At 39.8% G+C, this 23,684-nt stretch overlaps 1 protein-coding gene across 1 annotated transcript in view; it reads right to left on the bottom strand.

Annotated features, from left to right (window-relative positions):
- Positions 1 to 23,684, bottom strand: part of GIGYF2 (GRB10 interacting GYF protein 2) — a 79,144-nt gene that overhangs the window by 6,648 nt on the left and 48,812 nt on the right. Inside the window, exons 8-23 of the mRNA XM_055723228.1 lie at positions 22,401 to 22,580; positions 15,904 to 16,121; positions 15,653 to 15,815; positions 15,366 to 15,566; positions 14,651 to 14,841; positions 13,884 to 14,043; positions 11,798 to 11,964; positions 11,319 to 11,407; positions 10,207 to 10,314; positions 9,544 to 9,641; positions 8,947 to 9,047; positions 7,980 to 8,141; positions 3,011 to 3,169; positions 1,609 to 1,845; positions 891 to 1,013; positions 71 to 274 (exon numbers count right to left, since the gene is read on the bottom strand). Of these exons, the coding sequence (XP_055579203.1) occupies positions 71 to 274; positions 891 to 1,013; positions 1,609 to 1,845; positions 3,011 to 3,169; positions 7,980 to 8,141; positions 8,947 to 9,047; positions 9,544 to 9,641; positions 10,207 to 10,314; positions 11,319 to 11,407; positions 11,798 to 11,964; positions 13,884 to 14,043; positions 14,651 to 14,841; positions 15,366 to 15,566; positions 15,653 to 15,815; positions 15,904 to 16,121; positions 22,401 to 22,580 (2,561 nt within the window). The remainder of the gene's footprint in view (positions 1 to 70; positions 275 to 890; positions 1,014 to 1,608; positions 1,846 to 3,010; positions 3,170 to 7,979; positions 8,142 to 8,946; positions 9,048 to 9,543; positions 9,642 to 10,206; positions 10,315 to 11,318; positions 11,408 to 11,797; positions 11,965 to 13,883; positions 14,044 to 14,650; positions 14,842 to 15,365; positions 15,567 to 15,652; positions 15,816 to 15,903; positions 16,122 to 22,400; positions 22,581 to 23,684) is intronic.

The raw sequence follows: 23,684 nt of genomic DNA, 5'->3' as shown, positions 1-23,684 counted from the left end.
CGAACAGACATGGAGAACTTGTCAGGTATTGTTTCCCTCCACATAGTGATTAAATAAACACCATACATACCGTGGTATTTCTGACTCTGTTCGGCTGCTGGTGCTGCTGTTGCTGCTGTTTCTGCATCTGCCTTGCCTCTTCCTGCTGTATCTCCAGCAGTGACTTGGCGGTGCCTGTTGGTTTGGTGACATTACCCCAGCCTGACAATTTCTGCTGCTGTTGCTGCTGCTGCTGCTGAAGGGCCTTCATTAGTTCACGCTGCTGACGCCTTTGCTGTTGCATGCAAGACAAAAGGTGCTGGTCCATACTTTCGGAAGATCACTGCTATTCAAAAATCTAGCTGGGAAACTGGTTTTAAACTGGTTTTGCTCTTCTAGAGGGGTCTGGCTGACCTATTATTTTTTGAGCCATTACAGTTCCTCCAAAAAAGGAAGATACTAAGTAACCAGTAGATACAAACTTGTTTATTAGCCTAGCACAGATTAAGTTTGTCAAGTCATGACTGCAGCCAGCAAAGCATTTAAAGTCTTGGAGGAATACCTTCTCTCCTACCATCATTTGTTTGTTGCCCCATCCCCCCGTCCCCACCCGCCAACTGCCCTGGCCTTATGCCTATCTTCAAACATACCAGAGTTATGTTGTTCTGTGAACATATCATACCCCTAGGGTTAAAAGGGTACATTTTCCCCTCCTTTCAGATACTTGTATTAAGCAGCTACAAAAGTTTTCAAACTTACTGAACCTATGCCTGAAAGACAAGAGTTTTACTTGTGTTACACTATTTCAGAAAACACTGCTCATCCTCACCATTCCTTCTAATAACTTAACAGTTAAGCAGTCACAGTTCAGTCAATCCCAACAATTTACACTCTGTTACTGTTATATTCACCTCTTCTCGAAGCTGCCGTTCTCGTTCTTCTTCTAATTTCTGGATTTCTGCCAATGACAGTGTGGTCTGGGACTGACAAGCTCCTGAATTTGATTGCTGACCCCATGTTGAAGATGAAGGGAGCTGGGCAAAAACCCCACATCATTAGGAATTACAAAATGTGTTAAGAGAATACCGAAGTATAATCATGAAAAATCAGTTTAAGCCCAGGGGAAAAGAAAGGCCACCTTTAAAGTTTAACAGAACACCGGGAAGAATAAAATGGTAATAATGAAGTATAAAAAAGGTATTAAGTATAAACTTTCAAAGTCGCTTTAAATTGCCCTCTAACATATCATAGTCTCAAAGACAGTGTATCAAGAGTAACCTAACACATCCCTGACTGGAAAAGAGCAATCAATTTTGATTTCAAAGACTTCAGGAACTCCAAGCTTTAGAAACTTTGCACTGGCCCTTGCTCATTGCAGCAGAAAAAGCATCTGTATTAATCTGTGAATCCCTTTCCAGTAGGCTTCTATCGACCGAACCGTTTTCTTTTATATCTTACATCCTCCCCTTGTTTCTCCCATCACCTTCACCATCAAGTATTTACCCTCTTCCCTCTCCAGATAGTTCATCCGTCCCTGCTCTGTTCAAGCTAGTCTAGACAACCCTGAATCCAGCTGTGGTTTTACTTAATAGACTGAAGGAGGAAGTCAAACTGTAGGGAACACATTACCTTCATTTGTGCAAGTTGCTGCTGTTGCTGCTGCTGCTGCAGCCGTCGTAAAGCCTCCTGCTGCTGCTGCCTCTGTCTCATTATTTCTTTCTGGCGCTGGAGTTCCAGCTCCTTGCGCTTTCGCTCTTCTTCTTCAAGCCGCTGTCTGGCTGCCTCTTCTTCCATGCGTAGCCGACTTTCCTCAAGTCGCCGTTGAGCTTCCTCCTCTTCACGTGCCCACTTGGCAGCCTCCTCTTCCTTCCCAGGACAAAGAGAAGTAAAGTCTAAGTTGACTTAAAAAAAATCAACATTACTCCTACTTTGTGATAGTACATTCTGACAGAACAGAACCTTTGTATCTAATCAGTGCTGTTTAGGTTGTTCATTTACTTTTACATTTCTCAGGCAAGAAAGCCCAATAACATAGTTTATAACCCCTAAAGATACAAGCTCCCCATTGCACCACCAAGGAACTTCACAGAGAATGCCATCTCCCTAGCTCAGGCTAGCTAATTTCATACCACTTCCCTTCCAGGAATTCTGCACCTTTCAGTCTGAGCTTCCATCTCCTTAAACTACTTATAATCAAGTACCACTACACTTTCAGTGAAATAAAACTAATAAAAAGAGAAGATGCTTTGACATGAAAGAAGAAAGCAGGTGACAGACTGTTTACTATTGTTACTTAGCAATACAGTTGCAAAGGAAAAGATGCTTCTGCTAACAAAGGAGATGATGACTGTATGGTGAGACAGAAATGGTGATAAATGTCTTGTGAGGGACAGCTGTGAAAAAGGATTTTAAAATAATAACTGGCAATCCTGAAATGGACCTCGAAGTTAATGTGAAGCCAATCACGTTTTAAGATCAATTTGATTTATGGACCGTGACATTATCAATTAAGGGGCTGGAAGCTCAAGTTCCCCAATACTGACTTCTGATACTGACCCTGAGGAAACAAAACTGGTAATAGTAAGACAAGTAAACTGTGGCAGTGAGGATACTCTTGGCATAGTACAGACCGACTGGCAAAACTGATAGTCTCAGATGATGTAGAAGATAACAGTTCTACAGTAAAGGGCTCAGAGAGTGACAATTCAAAACAAACTATTATTCTGGTACTGTGCTCTACCCTTCTTTTGAAGAAAGGAGCAGAAATACCATGCTGCAAAGCCATTCTTAAGGCTCGAGCATGAAAGAAAACACTCCTTCAACACAAACCTTTTCCAAAGGCCAGACTGGATTCTGATTATTTCATCTGAAATCAGGATGCATGTAAACAACCTATTTTTCATTCACTTGACACTGTCTACAAGCTTTGCTTTCTTCCACCAAAACTGATTGTCTCCAGGCATAGATTCAAGTTTCAAAGCTTGTTCATTGTGGCAGCCTCTCTAATGAAATGTAATAGGTCCCTTTTCACCTGTTTACGAATTAACTCCTCTCGCTGCCGCCTTTCCTCCTCTTCTCTTCTTCTCTCTTCCAATCTTCTAAGTGCTTCCTCCTGTTGTTGCCGCTCCTCTTCCTCCCGCTGCCGCCTTAGTGCAATTTCCTGCTCTCGTTGTCGCCTCAGGGCTTCCTCCTGGAGTTGGGAACAAAATGTCAATCTATAAATGCCATTTTATTGACGCACTGCATCAGAACACAGACTACAACATGATCTGGCCAGATAAATGGCCTCAAGAAAAGCTCCATAGCTCCAAGCTATGCACTACCAAATCAACTGTATTGAACACTACAGACCCACATATTACATTTTTGGATGGAATGTGCATCTCATACTCAATTACTTCAATGAAAATAACACACACATGAAATCGTTGCCTATCTTTTGATGTTAAAAAGAATGGTGTTGAGAATGAAAGCAAAAGGTGAGACTCTTTCCAATAAGTACTAACTGTACTTGAACAGATATATGTATTTTATTGTGTGGGTATCATTAATCCTCTTTTTTTTTTTTTTCTTTTTTGAATGTCAGCTATAAGCTGGAAGTTTCCCTACTTATAGGAGTTTCTAAACACTGACTACTCAAGTGTACTACAAAACTCAAACCACATCTCCAGACAGCAGAAATAAGCTGAAGGAGCCCAGTGCACTTAAGGACATAAACCTTTGGAAGCCTCGGAGATGTGGAAGGGCTTTGACGGGGCTATTCCTAAGCTATTTAAATATCATGGGCAACAAAAGGTCTCTTTGAAGGCTTTGATTTTGGGCTATCCCTACACTATTTAAATAGCTTCCAATAAATTATGTTTTGCTTTCCAAGTATTTATTTACTTAACTCAAAAATAAAATACCAGCACCCTTTCCTACTGCTCTGAAAACCAACACAAACAGAAATTTTTCCATTCTGTTACATGGTTTTTTGGAGGAGTGGGGCACAACTGGCCTTTGGCTGGCTTCATGTGTATTGTTAAATGGGAGCACATCTGTGCAATTTTTCCCCCAGTTCTGACTTTCTGTTGCATAAAATAGCCTTGTCTTTTGCTGCCTTTTCTGATCTCTGAAGTCCAGCAACTGTGTAACTGTCAAGGCCACCCTGCTGTTCAACCCTTCTATTCTCTCCACTTTCTGACTTGTCCTACCAGCTCAACCTGAAGATCCTACTTTTTGGACACAAACTTTAAGCTTTCATAAATATTTTCCTTTTGAACAGTCAGTACTGTGCCATCGTACTCTTAATTTTTATAAGCAATACATTATTCACAAGATGAAGGAAGACTAATTGTGCAGCATGAATATAAATTTTGAACTCTGGTAAATCAAGAAGTTAATCCTGAAATCTAAGAATCTTTTACTAAATTTGATACCAAACCTTCATCTACACACAGCATAGATAAACTGCAATACAGTTCACTGAACAACTGAACCAAGTTTCTCTCTCTGACAACGGCTTCAGACATCTACAGTATAACTGTCAGTAGACAGAACATCTTTTAGAAGCAATCCTATGGCACTGAAGAGCAGCTGGCTGCAAGCCAAGAAGTAATTCATATGCCTGTATATCACTTAAGTGGTTTAGGACTAATGTAAGTGCAATAAGTGGAAGTTTTATTTCCACTAGCTGGAAATTCAACAGTAGCCTGTGAGTCATTTTCTCATTAATCAGGTACTTGATTTGCATATTCACAAAAGCTTCAGGCACCACATGCAACACCTAGACCATTTTTGTAACTTAGGCTTGTAACTGTATTAATTGGACACACGCAGTCAAGTCACAGTAATGAAGTGTCCCCAATACAAGTGCTGAAAAATTTCTGCTTGTTGTTTCTTTTACTGAAAAGTCTATGAGGAGGCTGGAGGTGTGCCAGTTTGGTTTGACTAGAGACCACACACCAGGATCTCTGCTCAGGATGCCTAGCTGCCAGCCAGGCTGTGGGGGGATGTTTGGCACTAGTCACTGGCATAACACGTAGTACGTGAGAAAAAAACAGTCACAAAGTCCTCCCAAACGACAGCAGTTCATTGACATCTCTGCCCTACTTTCCCTTCGGGAAATGAGGCTAGAATTGTCATTAATAAAGCTCTAGGGATCTCCTTCTTGCTCAGGCATGCCAGAAGAGACACTGATGAATGACAGCAATTTAAAAAAACAGACTTCTCTCCCCTAGAGAACTAAAGATGAACAGTGTTGTACCAACATGAGGAAAAAAAAATCTGCAAGATTATGAAAAGCTGGGAACCACGTGGCTGATGCAATTCTTTTTTCCTACTCTTCACAGCTATAGAAAAAGTTGTCTTAATATTTGCTTCTGTATCTTCTTATTATTCAATGTTTTTGTTTGAGCATGTGACCAAAAACATTCAAAGCTCTCCAGCTTTCTGCCACTGACTTGTATGGAAAAAAAGACTCATTCCTTTGGCTCTTACTGCTCCCATATTCATGGCTTCCTGCTCCACGAGAATCCCAATATTCTTTAGCATCTTTTCCAGTAATTGTTTTCAAGGACACATATCTTTCTGTACAGACAACTTACTTGAGATCTTTCAAAATATCTTATTGCAATATTGTCATATTGCAGAAAATCCTTAAGTAGCAATCCCCATTACAATAGACTCTGGATTCTTGAACAAAATATTATAGAATTTTTTGCAGTTAGTAACATCTCCAATTCTGCTTGTCTATATTACTAGAGTTTACAAATCTTTTTGTTTTGTGGGTATCATCTTTGAACCAGGCACTTTAAAACAAGCACTAAAGATATATTCAGAGAAAACAATTATTAGCTAATTATTAAACCTCAAATTTTGTTCCTGAAAGCAATCAAATCATTACAAAGCAGAAGATATCAGACCAGAAACAAAAAAAGAAATACAGGAACTACACAAGCTGGACATTACTGTTTGCAATTCTACAGTGCAAGTAATTGATGAAAACTATTAACAGAACTGGATTCAACATTTGGTATGACATTTCATCCTACAGAATTGAATTTCTATGAGTTATTTTTTTTATTTAGAATTCACCATCAACAGCGTATTTACTAACCTTATATACTAGTCTTTTATGCAGTATTACATCAAAAGCCTTCCTGAAGTCCAGGCAGATTAAGTCTACTGCTTCACCCCTCTCAGCTCTCACTGTCATCTCCTCAAAAGAAGTTAATCAAATTTGTTAAGCATCATCTCCTCTGTATAAATCCATGCTAATAAATCAGTTCATCCCTGATTCTACAATGCCTTCCAGTACAGAAGTCAGATTCAAATATTAGACCAGTTTTTTTTTAAATACAGAATACAATATTATTTTTTCTTTCCAGAGAAGAGCTAAAACTGTTACCTTTTCAAGACATTACTGCTCAGAATTAAGCATTGTCGCAATTATTCCATCAATAATGAACTAAGATATCTGCTGTTACTGCTTTTCAACCCCATTCTGCTTCCTCCTTGTAAATAATTATTTCCCATGACATCTCAGAAAGGGAGTCAGATTGTTTACTGTACAAATCCAAAGTGGACAAAAACCTCTGGAATTTAATGGACATTTCTAAGATGTTATACACAGTAGCAAAACTGTTAGTCTGAAAACAAACAACCCAAGTCTATTTATTTGAAGCCACCATGGATGACACACATTGAGTTACCAGGTGATCAGCTGAAAAATTAAGTCATTATTGAAACAGATCTAAAGCAACTCAACTCAAAAGTTAAACTTCTGAGTATATTATTGCTTTAACGCTACAGTGAAGCTTAAACTCGAGCTTCCACTGTATACCATAATGACTTGCTGTACACAAAAGTAGATACAGTAGAAAGGAGCCATTTATTTATAGATTTGATTCTTAAAGATACCATGAAAGCTAACCACATATCATGCTGCAGTCTATTAAAATAGATCTTCAGTGACAAAACCCTAACACTGCGTGAACTGAGGTCTATGACTAACTTAGAAATAAAAGTAAAGATTCTACTAGAGGCTTCCTCAGAAGTGTCTGACCCTTAAACCAGGAAATACACTTACAATTGCCCACCTAAGCACATAGAAAATATTATAAAGGACAAAATTATTTATGAATGCCTATTATTCATGTGCTACTTCACAAGGCATTTATTAACTCCTTAGTGAACAACCTCAACAATGTGCTTGCCCTTAACCTTCACATGCAGAGTGAAAACTAACTTTCACTGTCTTTCCCTCCTACAACACTTGAGGAACAGATGTAAGCTAGAAACATCAAGCTAGTAATACCTCCATTGTATATTCCTGTAAGATTAAGAACATACTACATATCCAACATTCATTCTCCTACTTTGACACAGATCACAATTAATTTTAACAAGTCTGTTCATCCAAACTACATCCCTTCCTTTCCTATCAACTCAGGAAAATAAAGCTGGTAAGATTCTACAACACAATCCAGATAATCACTTATTCAAAAAGATTATTTACTAATCTTTTACTAAGTTTAAAAGCAGGGGAAAAAATAAGCTAAATGTTACATCCATTTTCTCCAGTGAATCACTCTCTATATTCAGTTGTTTCAAACAGCTGCTCAAGCTCCAGTCTACTCCAGAACATACCCTTACCAAAACACTAGACTCCATAAATGGTGAATAAAGATTAAACATACAATAACTGGGCAACTAACTGAAGTCTAATATCGACACTAAGCAGCTGGGAGGATATTTCACATGGAATAAAGCCTCTCAGCTCACAAACAGGAACCTATCTCAAAGTGAATCATCAATGCAGTCTGAGATGTGGGCTATCTGGGCTCTCAAACTGAAAATCAAGAACAAAAGAAGAATAATTTCATATACCCACATGAAAAATATTAAAACTGTCTCCATACACACCTACCAAAGATTAATCAGACCCCACAGGACTCTTAAAAGTGAGTTTTATAAAGTATTAAAATTAATTAGAGATTAACTACATTGAGGAAACTCACTTGCTTCCTGCGGGCCAGTTCTTCTTCTTCCCGTCGTTTCCTCTCATCTTCCTGCTGCCTCCTAAGTAGCTCTTCTTGTTGCCTCCGAAGCTCCTCCTGCCTTTTCCTCTCCTCTTCCTCTCGTTTGGCCCTCATTTCCACTTCTCTCCTCTCTTGCTCTAGCTACAATTCACATAAAACTATACTCAGATGCAGGTAACGTATTCCTACACCAGTTCTTAGGGCAGCTCTGCTGAGATTATAGTAACAACATAACAGATGAAGCCTCTGACAGATGCTCTCCCTTATTGCAATTTTACCTATCAGCTGGCTGCCTACTGGGGTCAGATTCCTGAAATAGCCTAGAACAATTTCTGACAATTTCTGTTCTGTAACAAACACCAGTTCTCTAGTCAGTCTTTCTACATCAGCTCCTCAAAATAACCTCTGACTTTAGAAGCTAGTAGCGAGTTGCTTTGCAGACATAAAATAATCAGTTTCAGGAAATGTACAGAATCATACAGGTTCAAACTTACAAAAATAATTTAATACTAGAGTAAGTGTGAAACAACCCTGACCAACAGGACTCTTATGATTTCCCAAACAACTCCAGTAAAAAGATGCCAGGATTAAGAGAACAACTACCTGCTCCTACTCAGGGTTTGGCATGACAGCTCATGATGATCCCATTTTAAAATAGAGGTGGCTAGCAAAGAGTTTTTAATTACAAGTGTAAAACACATAACCAGTACTTTAGAGGTCAGTAGTACCTCCACAGCAATTGTTTCCAAACAGCAGTCCACAAGGATTTCGTAACTGGTTTCTCCAACCCCCTATTCTCTTTATAGTGTTTTCCATGAAAATCTGATCAAAAAATCATACAGAGTGGCCTAAAGATTGAAGGGCTAATAGTCTTCCATTGGCTCAAGAAACAGTTACATTGCAGAACAGCAATCCCGACTTCTTACAGTACAAAACAGTTTCTGACCTTTGCAGCTTTGGCCTTCTCGAGCTGCTGAAGTTGTTCTAGAGCTGGTCCCTGAGCTGCAGTATCAATGGGGAGATCCCAGACACTGCTTCCTTCCCAGACTAGACAGTGAAGAAAACAAACATTGACAAGCAAAAGTAAGCACATCAACAAAAAACAACTGAAAGGGGAAAACCCTGCGTATGCCGTTATGTTTTAAGAAATAAAACCGTAACACATTAGTCTCAGTCAGTAGAGGGCCACCTTATCTTCCTATAGAACAGCGTTTGTCCATTAGTGAAGCAAGGCTGGGTTTCCTACAAAATTCTACACAAAAACCAGCTATTCAAACTCTTCCCATCAGAGCAGAATGCCTTTAAAATACAACACTCAATCCCTCTGAATCAAGATTTCCCATAACCATCCGCAAAATTACCATCATCTTCACAGCTCTCAAATGGAGTTTAAACTGCAAGGCAAAGTAGGCTGAACCAGTTAAAAAATACTGATGCAGGAATAATTCCCCCTAGTGTCAAAAAGGGAGCAATCATCTCAAAGATGCTGGCTCTTAATCCATGAACTTTTCTCATCCTATCTGACACATGCTAAGCATCTTACCTGTAGGCTGTGAAGCTGACTGAAGTTCCCATATTGAGCCAGTGTCCGGCACTGACACAGACCTTGTAACAGGTGGCATCATGTTCTGTTCAGATATTCTGTAATACCAACAGGAAGAGTCAACATGCCACTTCCAGGGAGAGGAGTGCTCTGAACACGCATGAGATTCAGTAACTTGTAACATACTCCTTTCCTTCCACACCTCTATTTAAAACAAAAATACGATGTGGACAACACTAGCTGCTTGCAGAGTTCTTGCTCATCTCACCCCTGCCACCAAGTTAAGGGCTAAGCCAGCTACTGCTACAGTTTTGCATTTGCCGCTCACAGGCTACTTTGAAGAACAAGCATCTAGTATTGCAGAACTCAATCGGCAAAGCCATTCTGTTACCAGCACAACAGATCTGTCAAACAGGTATGATTTCAACTATAAAATTCTTCCTTGACATTTTCATAGACATTCTCCAAGGTAAAGGCTGCATATATAAAGTAGTATTCTACATCCTGTAACGTTTCATATTCACACAGCCTTTAAAATATGTAATGCTCAAATATGAGTAACCTTGAATAGGACAGGACCACTCACAAAATTATAATAATCATTATATTCAACTTAAAGAGTACAGGAAGAATGGAATTCAGTTCAAGTCTGGGCTAACTCACCTCATCTTCAGGGCCTGGAATTGTTGCAAGAGAATAGCGAGCTGCTGCTGCTGCTGGGATGAGAGGGCTGCCTTTTGCTGCTGAGCCAGCATCTGTGCATATTGTTGTCTTCAAAAGAGAAGCAGAGAATCACTGGTATTTGTTCACTTGCTTATTTATATAATGCCCAAGTTGCAGAAGTTGTGCATAGGTTCACTCTCTGGGACTAATGCCCACTGACCTGTACAACGTACATGCTAAATACTATAGGGAACCACAGAATGGGGCCTTGGAAAGAATCAAAATAGAAGAATACAACAAATTGGCCCACATAAACAAAACCAAATTTCTCTTCACCCTCAACTATGTCAACTGATTATTGCTGTCCAATGTTTCTAAGCTGTGCAACACTACTTCCCTTTTTCTATAAATTACAGACTGCTCGAATTCATCTGGCTTTGACAACTGCCTACCTACACAAAACCATCTCTTCCCCAGCATGTTAAGGTATCCCCTAGCAGAGGGGCAGGCTCTTGCCTTATCAAGTCATAAGCTGACAATCAGTATTCAAAAACCATTTGGCACACACTTTCAAGACCCCTTGAACAAGTAATCCGATTGCTTTCTTTTCACCAAGCTCCTACAAAATAAGTTTTTTAGGAACTGTCCAGAACTGAACAACTGACAACTTTGGCAAGATGGATGACATACTGCTTTCTCCAGCAGTTACCTTCCACTGATCTCTGAAAAGCTGAGCAAGCAGACCAAAAGCTCTGCCTTCTCCATTTGCAGTTCAAAAGATGTGTAGCCTTCCCTTGACTCCAGAAACATCACAATAAGGACAGCTGGGATTCAGTTTGATCATAATGACTACCTATGTATCAGGTCTCACCAAAGCAGCTATGCACAACACCAAAAAACACCCTGAAAAGAGTGCCTGAGGTAGCCACACTCTGTCCTAATCCTGTAGGCTATCGAGCCTCTGGTGTTTGTGGAAGCAGGCTACTGCTGGTGGAGGTGAAGCACTCCCAGCCCACTGCCCAAGGAAACAACGACAAGAAGCTGAACCCAGATGATTAAAAATGCAGAGCAGAACACAGCCACTGGAAGATCTCTGGGACAGGCAGTCTTACTGTATTAAAAGATGCTGATACTGGAGGTGCTGCATTTGGATCAGGGCCAACTCTTGTTGTCTAGTCAGCCGTTCTTGGTCCAGCTCGCCCTATGTTTAGGGATAAAAAATTCTATATTAATAACATATAATAGCATATTTCAAATGCAGGCAATGTTAAGAGTTGCATTCTGAACTGAAGAGACAAAGAAAACAGAAAAATGCCTAGACAGAGACCAATATTTACAAAGCTTGGAGTACAGTGACTGTGAAATACACAGCACTTGTATGTATCACAGAACAAAGCCTTCCAGCCACAGACACGGCAAACCAAATATTTTTACACTGAGTATCTTTTCTCCTCTTAAAAAGGTATTTTAAGAGAGTTCAGCTTTGGTGCTTGGAATACCTGCAAGTCCAAGACAGAGCAGTTGACAAGTAAGTAATTCCATTTCTATTTGTTACAGGACTATTTGAATACTGCAATTGTCACATAATTACCAGATGTGGAAGAGGTGCTGGACCTGGAGTGAAGGGAACCCTGCCCCACATTTTCATGATGTCTCCAAGCGGCTGGAAAGTCTCATCACAGGCTCTCTTAACCAACAGTGACATAGTGAAGTATCCGGCCTGGAACCACTCTGCCATCTCCTGATTACTGAAAGGACCTGAAATAACATCAACCAATACACACAGGGGGAAGGGGAAGTAAGGCAAAGTTGAGCATACTGGAAACAAAGAGCATGGGTGCTTGCTAAAGTAACACAGTACTTTAGTATCAGGCATTCCTGTCCGCCTCATCCATTTGGCCGGACAGACGGTACACTCAAGGCTGGAGTGCCAGTGCACATACCTAGATTGTTACATTGGCTACCACATTCCCCCAGACAGTCTTTAATGAAAAGTACATGACTGCTTTTACCATGCACTGGAGGGAGATGAGTCAGCTTCAAGATGGAAGTGAAGCCACAGTGGTGTGGAGCTTGGTTGAGCTAATACATGCCCTGCCTTCCAGAAAAGCTTGCTACTTCAGGCTCAGCATCCGATTGACGACACCTGCGATTTCCAGTTTGGACCTCAGCAGCATCCACTAGCTGACAGTGCTAAAAGCACAAGTGCTCCTTTCCTAACATCTACCACACAGATTATTAAACAATCTTATTAGCCTGTTTAAACTCTTGCCTTCAAATCAGAGAAATTGATGTTTTATAGTTTTCCTTCCAGAACTCAGCAGATGAGCAGATCCACCTCTGAGCAGACCATTAGATTATTTAAGATAACAAGGAAACCAGTTTCTCTTTTTTCTCAAGAAGCTACACACTCTTCCCTCTCTTCCTCTTTTTCCTGAGAAAGATTTCAGTCGCTCCCTTCAAAGAAGCACTCCTACACTAATTTTACATATTCAAATGGACACAAAGCTAGTATAAACAAACCAGATTATTTAACAAAGAACCACATAAATAAAAAGTTTTGCAAAAATATCTTCTGGAAAGCAAGAATGTTGTGTACTTATTGCCTTCTCTTTAAGAAGTATCTCGAGATGCTAATTCCTTCCAGAGAGGTATCCCAAGAAAGTATTACGTGGGAGTGTCTACTTCTGGAGGTCAAGGAAGTACTCCAATAAGAACCTGTTAGGATTGTCACTGAGCAATAAACACCCAGCAGCAACTAACATACAGTTTCAAACACACTGAGCAAACAACAATGCTTTATAGTTAACATCCTTCAAAGGGGTGAGAAGAAAACCCTAAAGATGTGAAATACCTGCAGACAAGAGACTGGGACAGGTCCCACAAATCCTGTTTAGAGTTCATAGCTGAGGAAGTTACACTAAACAGCGTTAGCAGCTACTACTTAGCAAAGTACAGCCAGTACGGAACTCACTGCCTCATTACATTTTTGGGAGGCAGCTAAGCAGCTGCTAAAACAGAGCCCCAAGACCTCCAAAAGAAAAGTACCTTCTGAAAGCAAAGATGCAAGTATCTATACAAAAGGCCTATTCCAACTTTCACTGCATGAAAACCAATTGAGATTTCTCAGCAAAAACTGCAAACATGGAACAGTTGATAGTATATGAACTAATAATGCACTGGCTGCAAGCGCAATTTAAATTGAGATCACACACAAGCACTGGCTTGTGAAAAATAGTTTCCTCTTTGCTCTAGATTCTAAACAAGTTAACCTTCCCTGTATACTCAATGTCTTCAGGCTGAGACTAGAAAACAGACTTCAGTGTTTCTCACAGATTCTTCAACAAGCTATGGAATGAATGGTCATATTCTTGTTTTGTTTCTACAATTAGCTGGAAATCTGATAAATACTAGCATGAAAAACATTTTAGTCTAACCTCAATTTACAGAAACACGAAATGATGGCTAACCTTAACCACAATAAAGTATAATTCTGGACATCAGGCATGCTGAGCTGATGGAGCAGTGATGAGTAGATCTATTTTCAAAATCTAATTCTAGAGTGGCAAACTCCCTGTACGGTTTTTGTAACAACAAGCATCAGTTATCTGTTGGTGGTAACTCTGTGAACTAACAGTCTGTGAAGCAAAGAGGAAGTGTAAAGGGCACAGACCTACCCTGAATTTCTCCTTGTGGATCTTTGTAGTACCACTTCTGCATGGCTTCATGGAACAATGGCATAGAGGAACCCTTTGCTCTGTGCTCTTGAATTTTTGCCGCTAGTCTTTCATCATCAAGGGCACTGTCCTGCAAGTACGCCACCATTTTCTCTGCTTGCTGCAGGAGACATCAAAATGAGCAAGGAATACAAGAGTTAGATGTGTGCTTACAGATTTGAAAATGAGTGCACCAAATACAACAACCTTGTACTACCCAGTGCTCAGTCTACCACCTTATCAGAATCCTGAATAAGCATTCACCTGCTTAAATAAAGCTTTCAAACAACTTGCCAAGGTCTCACAGTATCACGGTGAAAACCAAAACAGGTATGGGAACACCAGCAGGAAAAACGCTCAATATTCCAGCAGTCACTAAACCCTCTTGAACGCAGTCTGTACATAATTTATGTATTTGTTAACTTTTTTAAAAAACATATAGGGCATACCGGTTTATGGTTTCTCAAGGCAAATGGTAAGGCTACTTGACAGTGGTCACAAGCACTAGGATCTTTTAACAATGGGTACAGTACCCTTATTCAGAAAAATACTACATAGGCTTTAATTCTTAAAAAAATAATGGAGGAAAGAAAAGTAGCTTTTAGTATACATTGTGAAGTGTAATGTTTCAGCTGCACTTCTGTTTTTATGAGCTTTAAGTATTTTTTGCATTCTACATTACTCCAGTCTCATCATTGTCAACAACAAAGGAATTTGAGAAATGTTACCTGCTCCAGATGTTTGAGGCCCTCTTCATCATCTGGATCAGTAGGAATGTTGCCCATGCCTGGAGCAGCTGTGACAGGTGTCTGAACCGGACGCAGAGCAGGATTTGAATTGGAAACAGGAGGAGAAAGATGAGCAGGAGAAGCTGTGTCTGCAGAAATCTGCGACAAGGGTTGAGCAACAGAAGCCAAATCTAAAGAAAAATGTTAAAATTAGTTCATTCTCTTTAACGTACATGAAAATGACTTAAGAACTTACTGTAGAAAACATTCAACAGCTCAAAGCTGGCACCAAAGCAGAAGTATTTTCAGATCTTCCTGTATGTATCACACATTGGTACTGTGTACAGCACAGGCACCCAACAACTTCAAGCAACAAACATTTTAGTCCAAACAGTGTGGAATTCAGCACACTTTAGCATATCCCATTCCCTGGCCACATACATTTGTCCAGACTGACCTGCTCTAGCACATGTAGAGCTGTACCAGTGAGGTACATCCAAAATTAGCTCACACTTTTCTAGACTGTGTTGCAGTGTGAAGTACCAGTGCACTGTAACTATTTGAGATGGCATATCCAACAAATTCTCTATTTACAGACCAGTTGGTGAATTCCAGCTTTTCATCACCATAATCCAGTCCTTGCCTCTTAACAGAGACCAAGACTAATTGCAATGAGTAATGGAAACTTACTAATTATATTTATCAAGTTTATTACCTTCCCCTCTGCTGGACATTTTGGCTGGTGGTGTATTCTCTGTTCTATTCTCTTTATCTTCTGTTTTTTCTGTTCTTTCTGGCACAGACTCTTCCTTCCTTTCAAAAAGGCTTGTCTGCAGTGGGTCTGGAGGCTGGGATTTTGGCGGGGTATCTGACCTGGCAGCCGGTGAAGATGTTTGGACTGCTTCTTCCACTGCTTCTGTAACATTGCATGGTTCTACGTAACTGAATTAACAGAAATTATATACTGCAGCATAGAACAGATGCATGAGAAGTCCCCCTTACCTGCCACTACTCTATCTGTTTTCTCCCCCTCTTTCTTGGTGGTCTTTTCATGATCTTTGGCTTCTTCATTGTGGCTCCCTTCAGAGTCTGATCTTTCTTCCCCTTCTTCCACAGGTCGGAAGTCCATCTCCTGTTCCTCAGGGATCGGCTCCTTCTGCACCTTCTACAATGTCAACATAATTATCCATAATCCACCCAATGTAACAGGACATTTACTCAAAGTGAACAAAGGGCCCAAGACAGCTTTTCACCTTTAAAGAGAGAAACGCCCCCGAGGAGTCAAATGTTCCCATTTCTTCTTCTGCATCTTCTAAGCACCACTCAGGGAGACTGTCCCTGTCGTCATCCATGCTGCCACTCCCACACCGTACTCGTCGATAACCCCGTTCATCATCTCGTTCCCGGAAATCAAATTCAAACCTCCGTCGTCGCTCCATGTGTTCTCGCCAGCCTGCAGAACGAGGGCCGTCTAAGGCAGGGGGAAAGTAACTTTACAAGACAGTCCCGGGGGTAGTAGCTTACTTGGCAGGGTGAAGGGGTGGGTGAAGAGATCACAAACAGTGACAGAAATTCAGAAAGCCCCTACAGGATACAAACCACTGATGAACAGACATCTCAAAAGGACAAGGTAAAGAAAAGGAGTGTCTTACCATCAACCAGGAGACTTACAAATATTGTCCACTGTATATCTTCACATTATAAATTTCATGATAAGCATTAAAAAAACCCAACATGTAAGGCTAAGAAAGCTGGGCTGCATAATTTACAACATGCTGGAGCACCAAAATCAGAGAAGCAACACCAGGATGCTGACTGAATTTATCAGCCGTCCATCATCAGCTTTGATTTTTTCTTTGGCATCTTTGTAAGAGTTTATATTTTCTTTTAGGCTATCTGCAGAAGTCGCATCCTGAACAAACCACCCATGCTTTTATCCTCTTGTCCTCAGAGACACTTTTGTGCATTTATGCAAGAAGTGGATTGATGACTGTTCAAATACCTTTGAAAGTACTGTTAAGTCTCTCGAAAAAGTCATTACAAAAAAAGTAAATTTTTAGCCATGGAATACCAAAACATGGAAGGACAGTAAGAAAAGAGGAAAAACTTCCCAAATTAAATTAAAAATTTAATTTCACTTTTCTTTCTAATCCATTCAGAAGACATCTTCATTCAGCCAAACTTAAAATCCTGACTACAATAATGTTATTTAAACTGTAAAAAACCTGCTGTTAAGGAAAAACTGCAAGTGAAAGGATTGTGAATAGCTTTACATCCGACAGAAGCCATCTTTACCAGAAAGGCGCAATGCAAAAATGAAAGCACCTTAGTCTTTAGTGCTTTTAGTGGTGACTGCATTCTTTTCTGAAGGAAAAAAAAAAAAATTTGTCTTAATTTGTGCAATCAGTGCAGTCTCACAGTTTATCAAATGGCTACCAAAAAAAATCACAGTGAAGAAAACACTGTCCTCTATTCAATTTGCTTCATGTGAATGAGGAACACTTCCACATCAAACCTAATACCTTAAGTATTAATATTAACCATGCAAAAATCCACCTTTGTCTCACAAATACAGGAAATGTAAAACAACCTCCTTCTAGAAACACTATGAACTTTAAGATTGTATTTTAAGACGGAAACACGAAAGGTTTCACTTTAACAAGGCCTTCACTATACCATATGTGTGCATTTGCAAATAATTCCACTGTGTAGCTTAAACTGTGCTTCTAGTTATGCCACGGAAACAAATAAGTGAAATTTTTGGTACGCAAAACTGTCAAATCAGTGTTCCAAGGCAACCTTTTTAATGTCATTAAGGAAAGACATAAGGTACAGTAAGCTTGCACTTATCCCATCTTTTCTGTCTGCTTTAAAGTAGTTCTTAACATCTTAGGCCTGTTATGTCAACATCTTGTTCATCAATAACTTCTCAAAAAATATGTAAGCAAAGACAAAGGCTCGCTAAAGATGCACTAATGGGGCGAGTACTCCAGAGAGCTCAAGTACACTTTTAGACACTTAAGATTCAGCTGGACAGGGTTCTGGGCCATCTTGCTGGACCATGCTTTCGCCAAGGTTGGACTAGATGATCCTTGAGGTACCCTCCAACCTGGTATTCTATGAAGCAATAACCATTTCGGGCATCCTCTTCAGAAAGGATCCCCGCACCATGCCCCAAGCACCTCTGCCCACAGCACCCTGGCCTCCGATTTCATGCAGACTCAGGAGGTGCAAGTTTCTAAGGGCCTTTTCAAGTGAGTCATACATATGAACATCTCATTAAAACGGTGCTCAATTTTATAAGAGCAAAAGCATTTCTGGGAGCAACCAGCAACTAAAGCAGGGCAATACTGTCTACCTGAAGGAGAAGGCCTGACGCTGAAATCCCACTGACATGGCATCAGAAGCAAGCGTTATGTTTACTTCCACCTTCCTCATCAGAAATATCTACACATTAAAATCATAACTTCCTTTGGAATCAGAGAGACTTTTCCAAGGTTTAAGTGTGAGAGGCTGCTGACAACCAGACTGCATTTCTGATCAAAACCCACGGGCAGACATCTCCTCAGTACAGCAAGAAACGTCTGCCTCAGATTTCCCAATACGTGGAAAAACAGAGCTATGGCCTGAACCTGGCAATGCCATACTGTACAAACAAATTAATCTCTCTGCTTATTTGCCATCCTGGGACATGCAAATAGCCGAGCATCTCTTCTTCAGCTCTCTTTTGTATAGCAGAGGAAAACTTGGTATTAAGAACTTTCTATACAGCTGTAAATGGGCCATCCTGAGGCCATGCAATGAAAAAAGCCTCTGTTATTTTTACATGGTTCACATCCCTACGCCAGGAGCACAGGCTTTCTTCACAGTGGGACCCAGAAACAGTTTTTGAAGATGAAATTAAGCACCTTGTTAATTCTAGGCATCTTCAAAGCTCAAATTAACAACTTTAAAGAGATTTTGTTTACGTATGGTCTGTTTGCAAAGATTTACTCACACAACCTCCCTTCATGGCCCACACATTTTCAGAGCTAGGTGGACAGGCAAAAAGATAGGTGGAGCAGACACTTGCCCTTGTTTCTTAGTAACAACGAAAGTTTTAAAAAGCCTAGTTAGAGAACCTAGTGAGCAACTCAGGTCTGAAGTACAGGGCTGCCAATCTTTAAAGCAAACCACAAGTAAAGATAAATCTTACATTCTTACCTAAAGTTTTTTAACCAACAGTTAGGACAGAAATAGTTTCAAATTCAGTCCTGCAGTATCATTAGACACCAGATATATGATCAAGATTCCCAGTTAAAAGAAATTATTTTTAAATTTATCCCTTAGTATTTATGGTGATATTATAGGTGAAAAAGGACTACTGGCTGTTTCAGGAAATCCAAGTACACCGTAGTCTCAACTATTAATAGCTATTTATCTCATAAGATATATTCTCTAATTCAGAAGAACTTCCCATGTATGCTAAACTGGTGCTATCTACTCAATAAAAGACAAAGGAATAGTACGCATATTACTTTGGGGGCATATATTGGATATGAACCTAATTTTTATTTTGCTCCATTTTAGAGCAAGATTCTCAAATGTACTTAAGATTCAAGAATTACACAGCACAATGCCCAAAAAACAAGAAGTCTACTTGATTCATAGCAGTTGATGCTGAAAATAGAGTGAACCAAGATTAATTCAAAAAGCCTTTCAAAAAAAGCAGCAACCCAAAAAGAAATAACTTTATATGAGATTACAAACTAAGGCCTCTCTCTAAAATGCTTTTTAGGAAAAAAAAAATATCTTAGTACAGCTGCTTAAACAAAGACAAAATCGTATCAAAGAAATTTTAGGTAATAAGAGATTATTCCTATTCCTTAATGATGACAAAAAACAAAGCCAAAACACTCTACACCTCATTCATTAGTTTTGAGACCAAAAAGGTTTGTGTATCTATCTGATAAAATGGACTTGCTATGCAAATGTAAAGGGCAATCACTGCATGAATGCAAGAACCGGAACAGAAAGAAGGGGGTCTTTTAGGTAAGCAGTCATTACATCGTTAAAATAGATGGCTAAAAAGAAGTCATCAAGAAGACTTTGAAGCAGCCAGTGAATTTAAAGCTATGGTCACATTCTTCTTACAGATAGTTAACCTGGTCTAAAGATCCTATTTTCACATCTACAAGAGCAACAGTACCACATCTACCCAGAACCACCAGCAAAACAACTTTTTCATTGTATAAACCATGAAAAGAGGTCTTCCCATCAGGCTTCTAGTCCTAATGCACAGACAGTAGCAGAAAAACTAGAAAACCCCATAAACTCTGACTGGAAAAGCCTGGTGATGCAATCCAGTTTTCATGCTGCAAAACCAAACAACTTTACATCCTTCTGAATTAAACAGTTGAAGGAAAAAAACATTAGGCTTGTCCATTTTAAGGAGAAGGATTGATCTGCTTCTTTACGACCAATATTCAGAAGATCCCTTGTCTCATATGAGGCATAGCCATGTGAGAACAGTTTAAAACACAGCATGGACACATGACAGATCCCTTCAACTATATCAAGAAAGTTAACTTTAGCTACAATAAATCAGACCACAGAATCTGGGAAACTACACTTAGGGGCACAAGACTGCTTCAACAGCAGCAGACCGTCCTCTTGATCCTTTGTGCCTATTAAAAAACCACAAAATGAGCAGATTTAGGTCAGCCATCCTGCAGTAAACACAGCTGAAGGAGCAAGAGGAATTCAAAAGCTGGAAAAACAATGGTCTGTGGGAATCAAAGTATGCTTTGCTTAACAACACAAGATAAACTCAAGCCTGACAACTGCTACGTTCTTCTAAACTGTTCTCACCCAAAAAAACCTAACCCACAACCAAGCAGCATACAATCTAGTAGGGAATAGGCAGAGCCAAGTCAAAGGAAGGTCTGGCTAAACAAATGACGACAGTACTCTAAAGACATTTCTCTATTTTTAGTAGGACACATGTTTAGTACTATTAACTAATACCAAAATAAGTACAAAGAAACAGTTTAAGCCATGCCAATTTGAGTTAAATTCATTGTTTAAAGCAAGAATGTGACTAAAACCATTTTGATGGTCCTGCGGCTACTACTAACAGAAGAATTCAAAATACAGCTCTGACCAAAGCTGAGAGACTAGTACCATACAGCTGCAACTTGGTCTATCTCAAAATTAGCTAATTCTAAGAATTCTGTGAATCTGCAGAGAACAGGCTTTTTATTATACCTGCTAAAACTTGTAAATGAAGTTAAGTTGTCTATGACAGAAGAAATTCAGTAAGTAGTAATATTTACTATGATGGAAATAAGATGAATTTTCAAAACCTTTCTCAGAACATCTAAAGCAGTTCAAGACATGAATGAACTTCTGAACTTTGAGGTCTATGCTTCCTTTTAAGCTAAAGCATGCAGGCTTGTACTTGCAAAACACTCTACTCCTAAGTATCATACTGCATCTGATCATCATGAGATACAATTGTAGCTGGCCTGATGTCATCTGAACTACATAACAAAGCAGCAGTGTCTAATGAACAATCACAACCAAACACTGGGGAAAACTGCATTCTTTAAAATTTGCCCTTTAGCTCTGCTCTAAATAGAAAATATCTGATAATAAATCTAGCCTTGGGCTCGCTGCTAAATTTTAGTACAAGCTAACAGTTGTTTGAGGGCAGAGTAATATGTAGCTGCGGAGAGGGTTAGGAACAGAGGTAATGGTTGCTCACAACCATTACAGTACTGAAAAAGTCCTTTGACATGTTGGAAAGGGTGACAGACCCATTGCAAGAGCAAGCATGACACTAACTGAAGTAAAGATGTTGTCTACCTCGGCCCCAAAAATGTCCATGCTTCCTTTGCTTCCCTACAAAGATGTAACTGTGCAAGTGCCACAATCCTCCCTTGGTTCCCCAGAGGCTTTCTGCAGCCAATAAAATTAGCTAAAACTAGGATCCACAACAGGTATGACTGGCTAGCAAGATCTTCTCCAAGTAGAAAGGGGACGGGGGGGGGACGGGGGGGCGGGTAGGGCTTGAGCAGAGGGGATGTTTACTCAAATACCAAGCTCTGCTTTGTATTTCTCCTGCAACTCTAGCAATGGAATGCTGGAAAGCAAGTAAACCAGACCAACTTTGTCAGACCAGGCCAGGGGAGAGTCACACCAAACAGATGCTTGAAATTTACTGAGACAAGACATCCTGTAACTAGCTACAAGATCCATTCAGCAACATATTTTGAGATTTTCCATGGATCCCTCTTGGCATTGCAAACACATTTGGAAAACTAGAAAGAGGCCAGCAACCTGAATTGTCGTCAGCATTGCTCCACAGCCTTACATACACCACCTCATGTGGGTAACTTCTCTGGTCCTCAGCATCACAGCCACAGAGAAACGGTACTATGAAAAAAACCCTGGTTTTACCTGACACATACACACCTGGAGCACAACACAGACAAGCACACACCTGAAAAACACTGTTCCCTTAAATACATTAGGGCATTGAAGACATCAAAAAGAAAACAAAAAGCATGCAATTTTATGCTAACCATTTTGTGACCAAGAGCCCCATGTATGACAAAACAGTATTTAATAACTAAACCCGCGTGAATCTTACTCATTTTTGTCCCAAACTTTATGTCACCTCCTTTTCCTCTGCTTCCCCCATGCCTGGATTCACCCACTGCCCCTTTCCTACAACCATGGCTGCATTTTTCTCCAGATCTCCTCTCACCTGGACTGTGAGGACGCCACCTCTCACCATCCCTCCGTGACCCAGCCAGTCGCCAGCCTCCATCATCATCTTCCCCATTCTGTTCCTCCCTGAAGATGCGCCAGTTCTCGCTCTCAGAGCGTATAAACTCATGCTTCCTCCCCGTTGTTGCTGTCCCACCTTCCTCAAAGTTTGGTCTCACTGCAAAGAAAACATGCCAGTGAACACACATCCCATCTTTAGGAACCTGGAAACAAAAGGGTTGAAATCTTGCTCCCTTTGAGGCAAAAATGCACCAGAAATAAGTGGTGATAGGAACCTGGGAGAGGAATGGAAGTTCATGGAATGAAACATATGACAGGTAGATTTAGGAAATCCTGCTATATCCCTATGTTCCTTAGGAAGGGAAAGGCTAAGAAAAAACACAGAAGAAAGCAAAGCATACAAGAAACTATGACATGGATAGGAAAGGCAGAGGAGGAAAAGACAATAGTTTGAGACACAGGGAAGCATAAAAGCAAAGAAGCCAAAGTATGCACAAAGAATAAACTGCTGTATCATGAAAAGGCTCTTGCTAAAGGAAAATGGGAATGCAGTAAACTTAATTATACACATTTTATCAAAACCAAATATATTTGCTACTTCTGTAATAAAAAGAATATGAGATGTATATATTTAATCGAGTATGACGTACAGCATTCTTGCAATGTTTTAGGGACGACTGAAAATGTAAAGTAGGATTAAGGATTAAACAGGAAAAACACAGCAGTGTTAACATCATCATGTGAATCCATTTTCTGGAGAGTCAAGATCAGCATATTAAGAGTTAGAAGCAACTATGATCAAGCTCAAGGACAAGTCTACCAGAAGTTCAGGATACAGGACAGTCTTTCAGTTCCTAATTCACATTATGTTATATTTAAATTAAAACATAAAATCCCCAAGTACTTAATGAAAAGCAACATTTGCCACAAAATGATGATAATTTTTTTATAAAAAGTATCCACAACATACACCAGTAACGCAGGCTAGACATACATGCTGCTTTCACTGTTGATTCATCCTGACAAGGATACACCACCACAGAAATAAACAGTAGTACTAGCTTCAGGACTTTTGGATTTTCTATTTCTTTAAATGTGTTTAGCTGTGTAGCAACAGAATTCTCACAGGAACCATGGTGATGCTGCTTCTTCACTGGTACTATTAACCAGTGTTAACCTGAAATTGTGTGGTTATCTGTAAAAAAAGTATTCAAGTACTAGAGAAAGGAATACTTAATTTTCCTTCTCAGTCTTAAAATCC

The sequence above is a fragment of the Falco cherrug genome, chromosome 11 (genome assembly GCF_023634085.1).
Source record: "Falco cherrug isolate bFalChe1 chromosome 11, bFalChe1.pri, whole genome shotgun sequence".
NCBI classification, from domain to species: domain Eukaryota; kingdom Metazoa; phylum Chordata; class Aves; order Falconiformes; family Falconidae; genus Falco; species Falco cherrug.
This window is presented reverse-complemented; position numbering and strand designations above follow the sequence as displayed.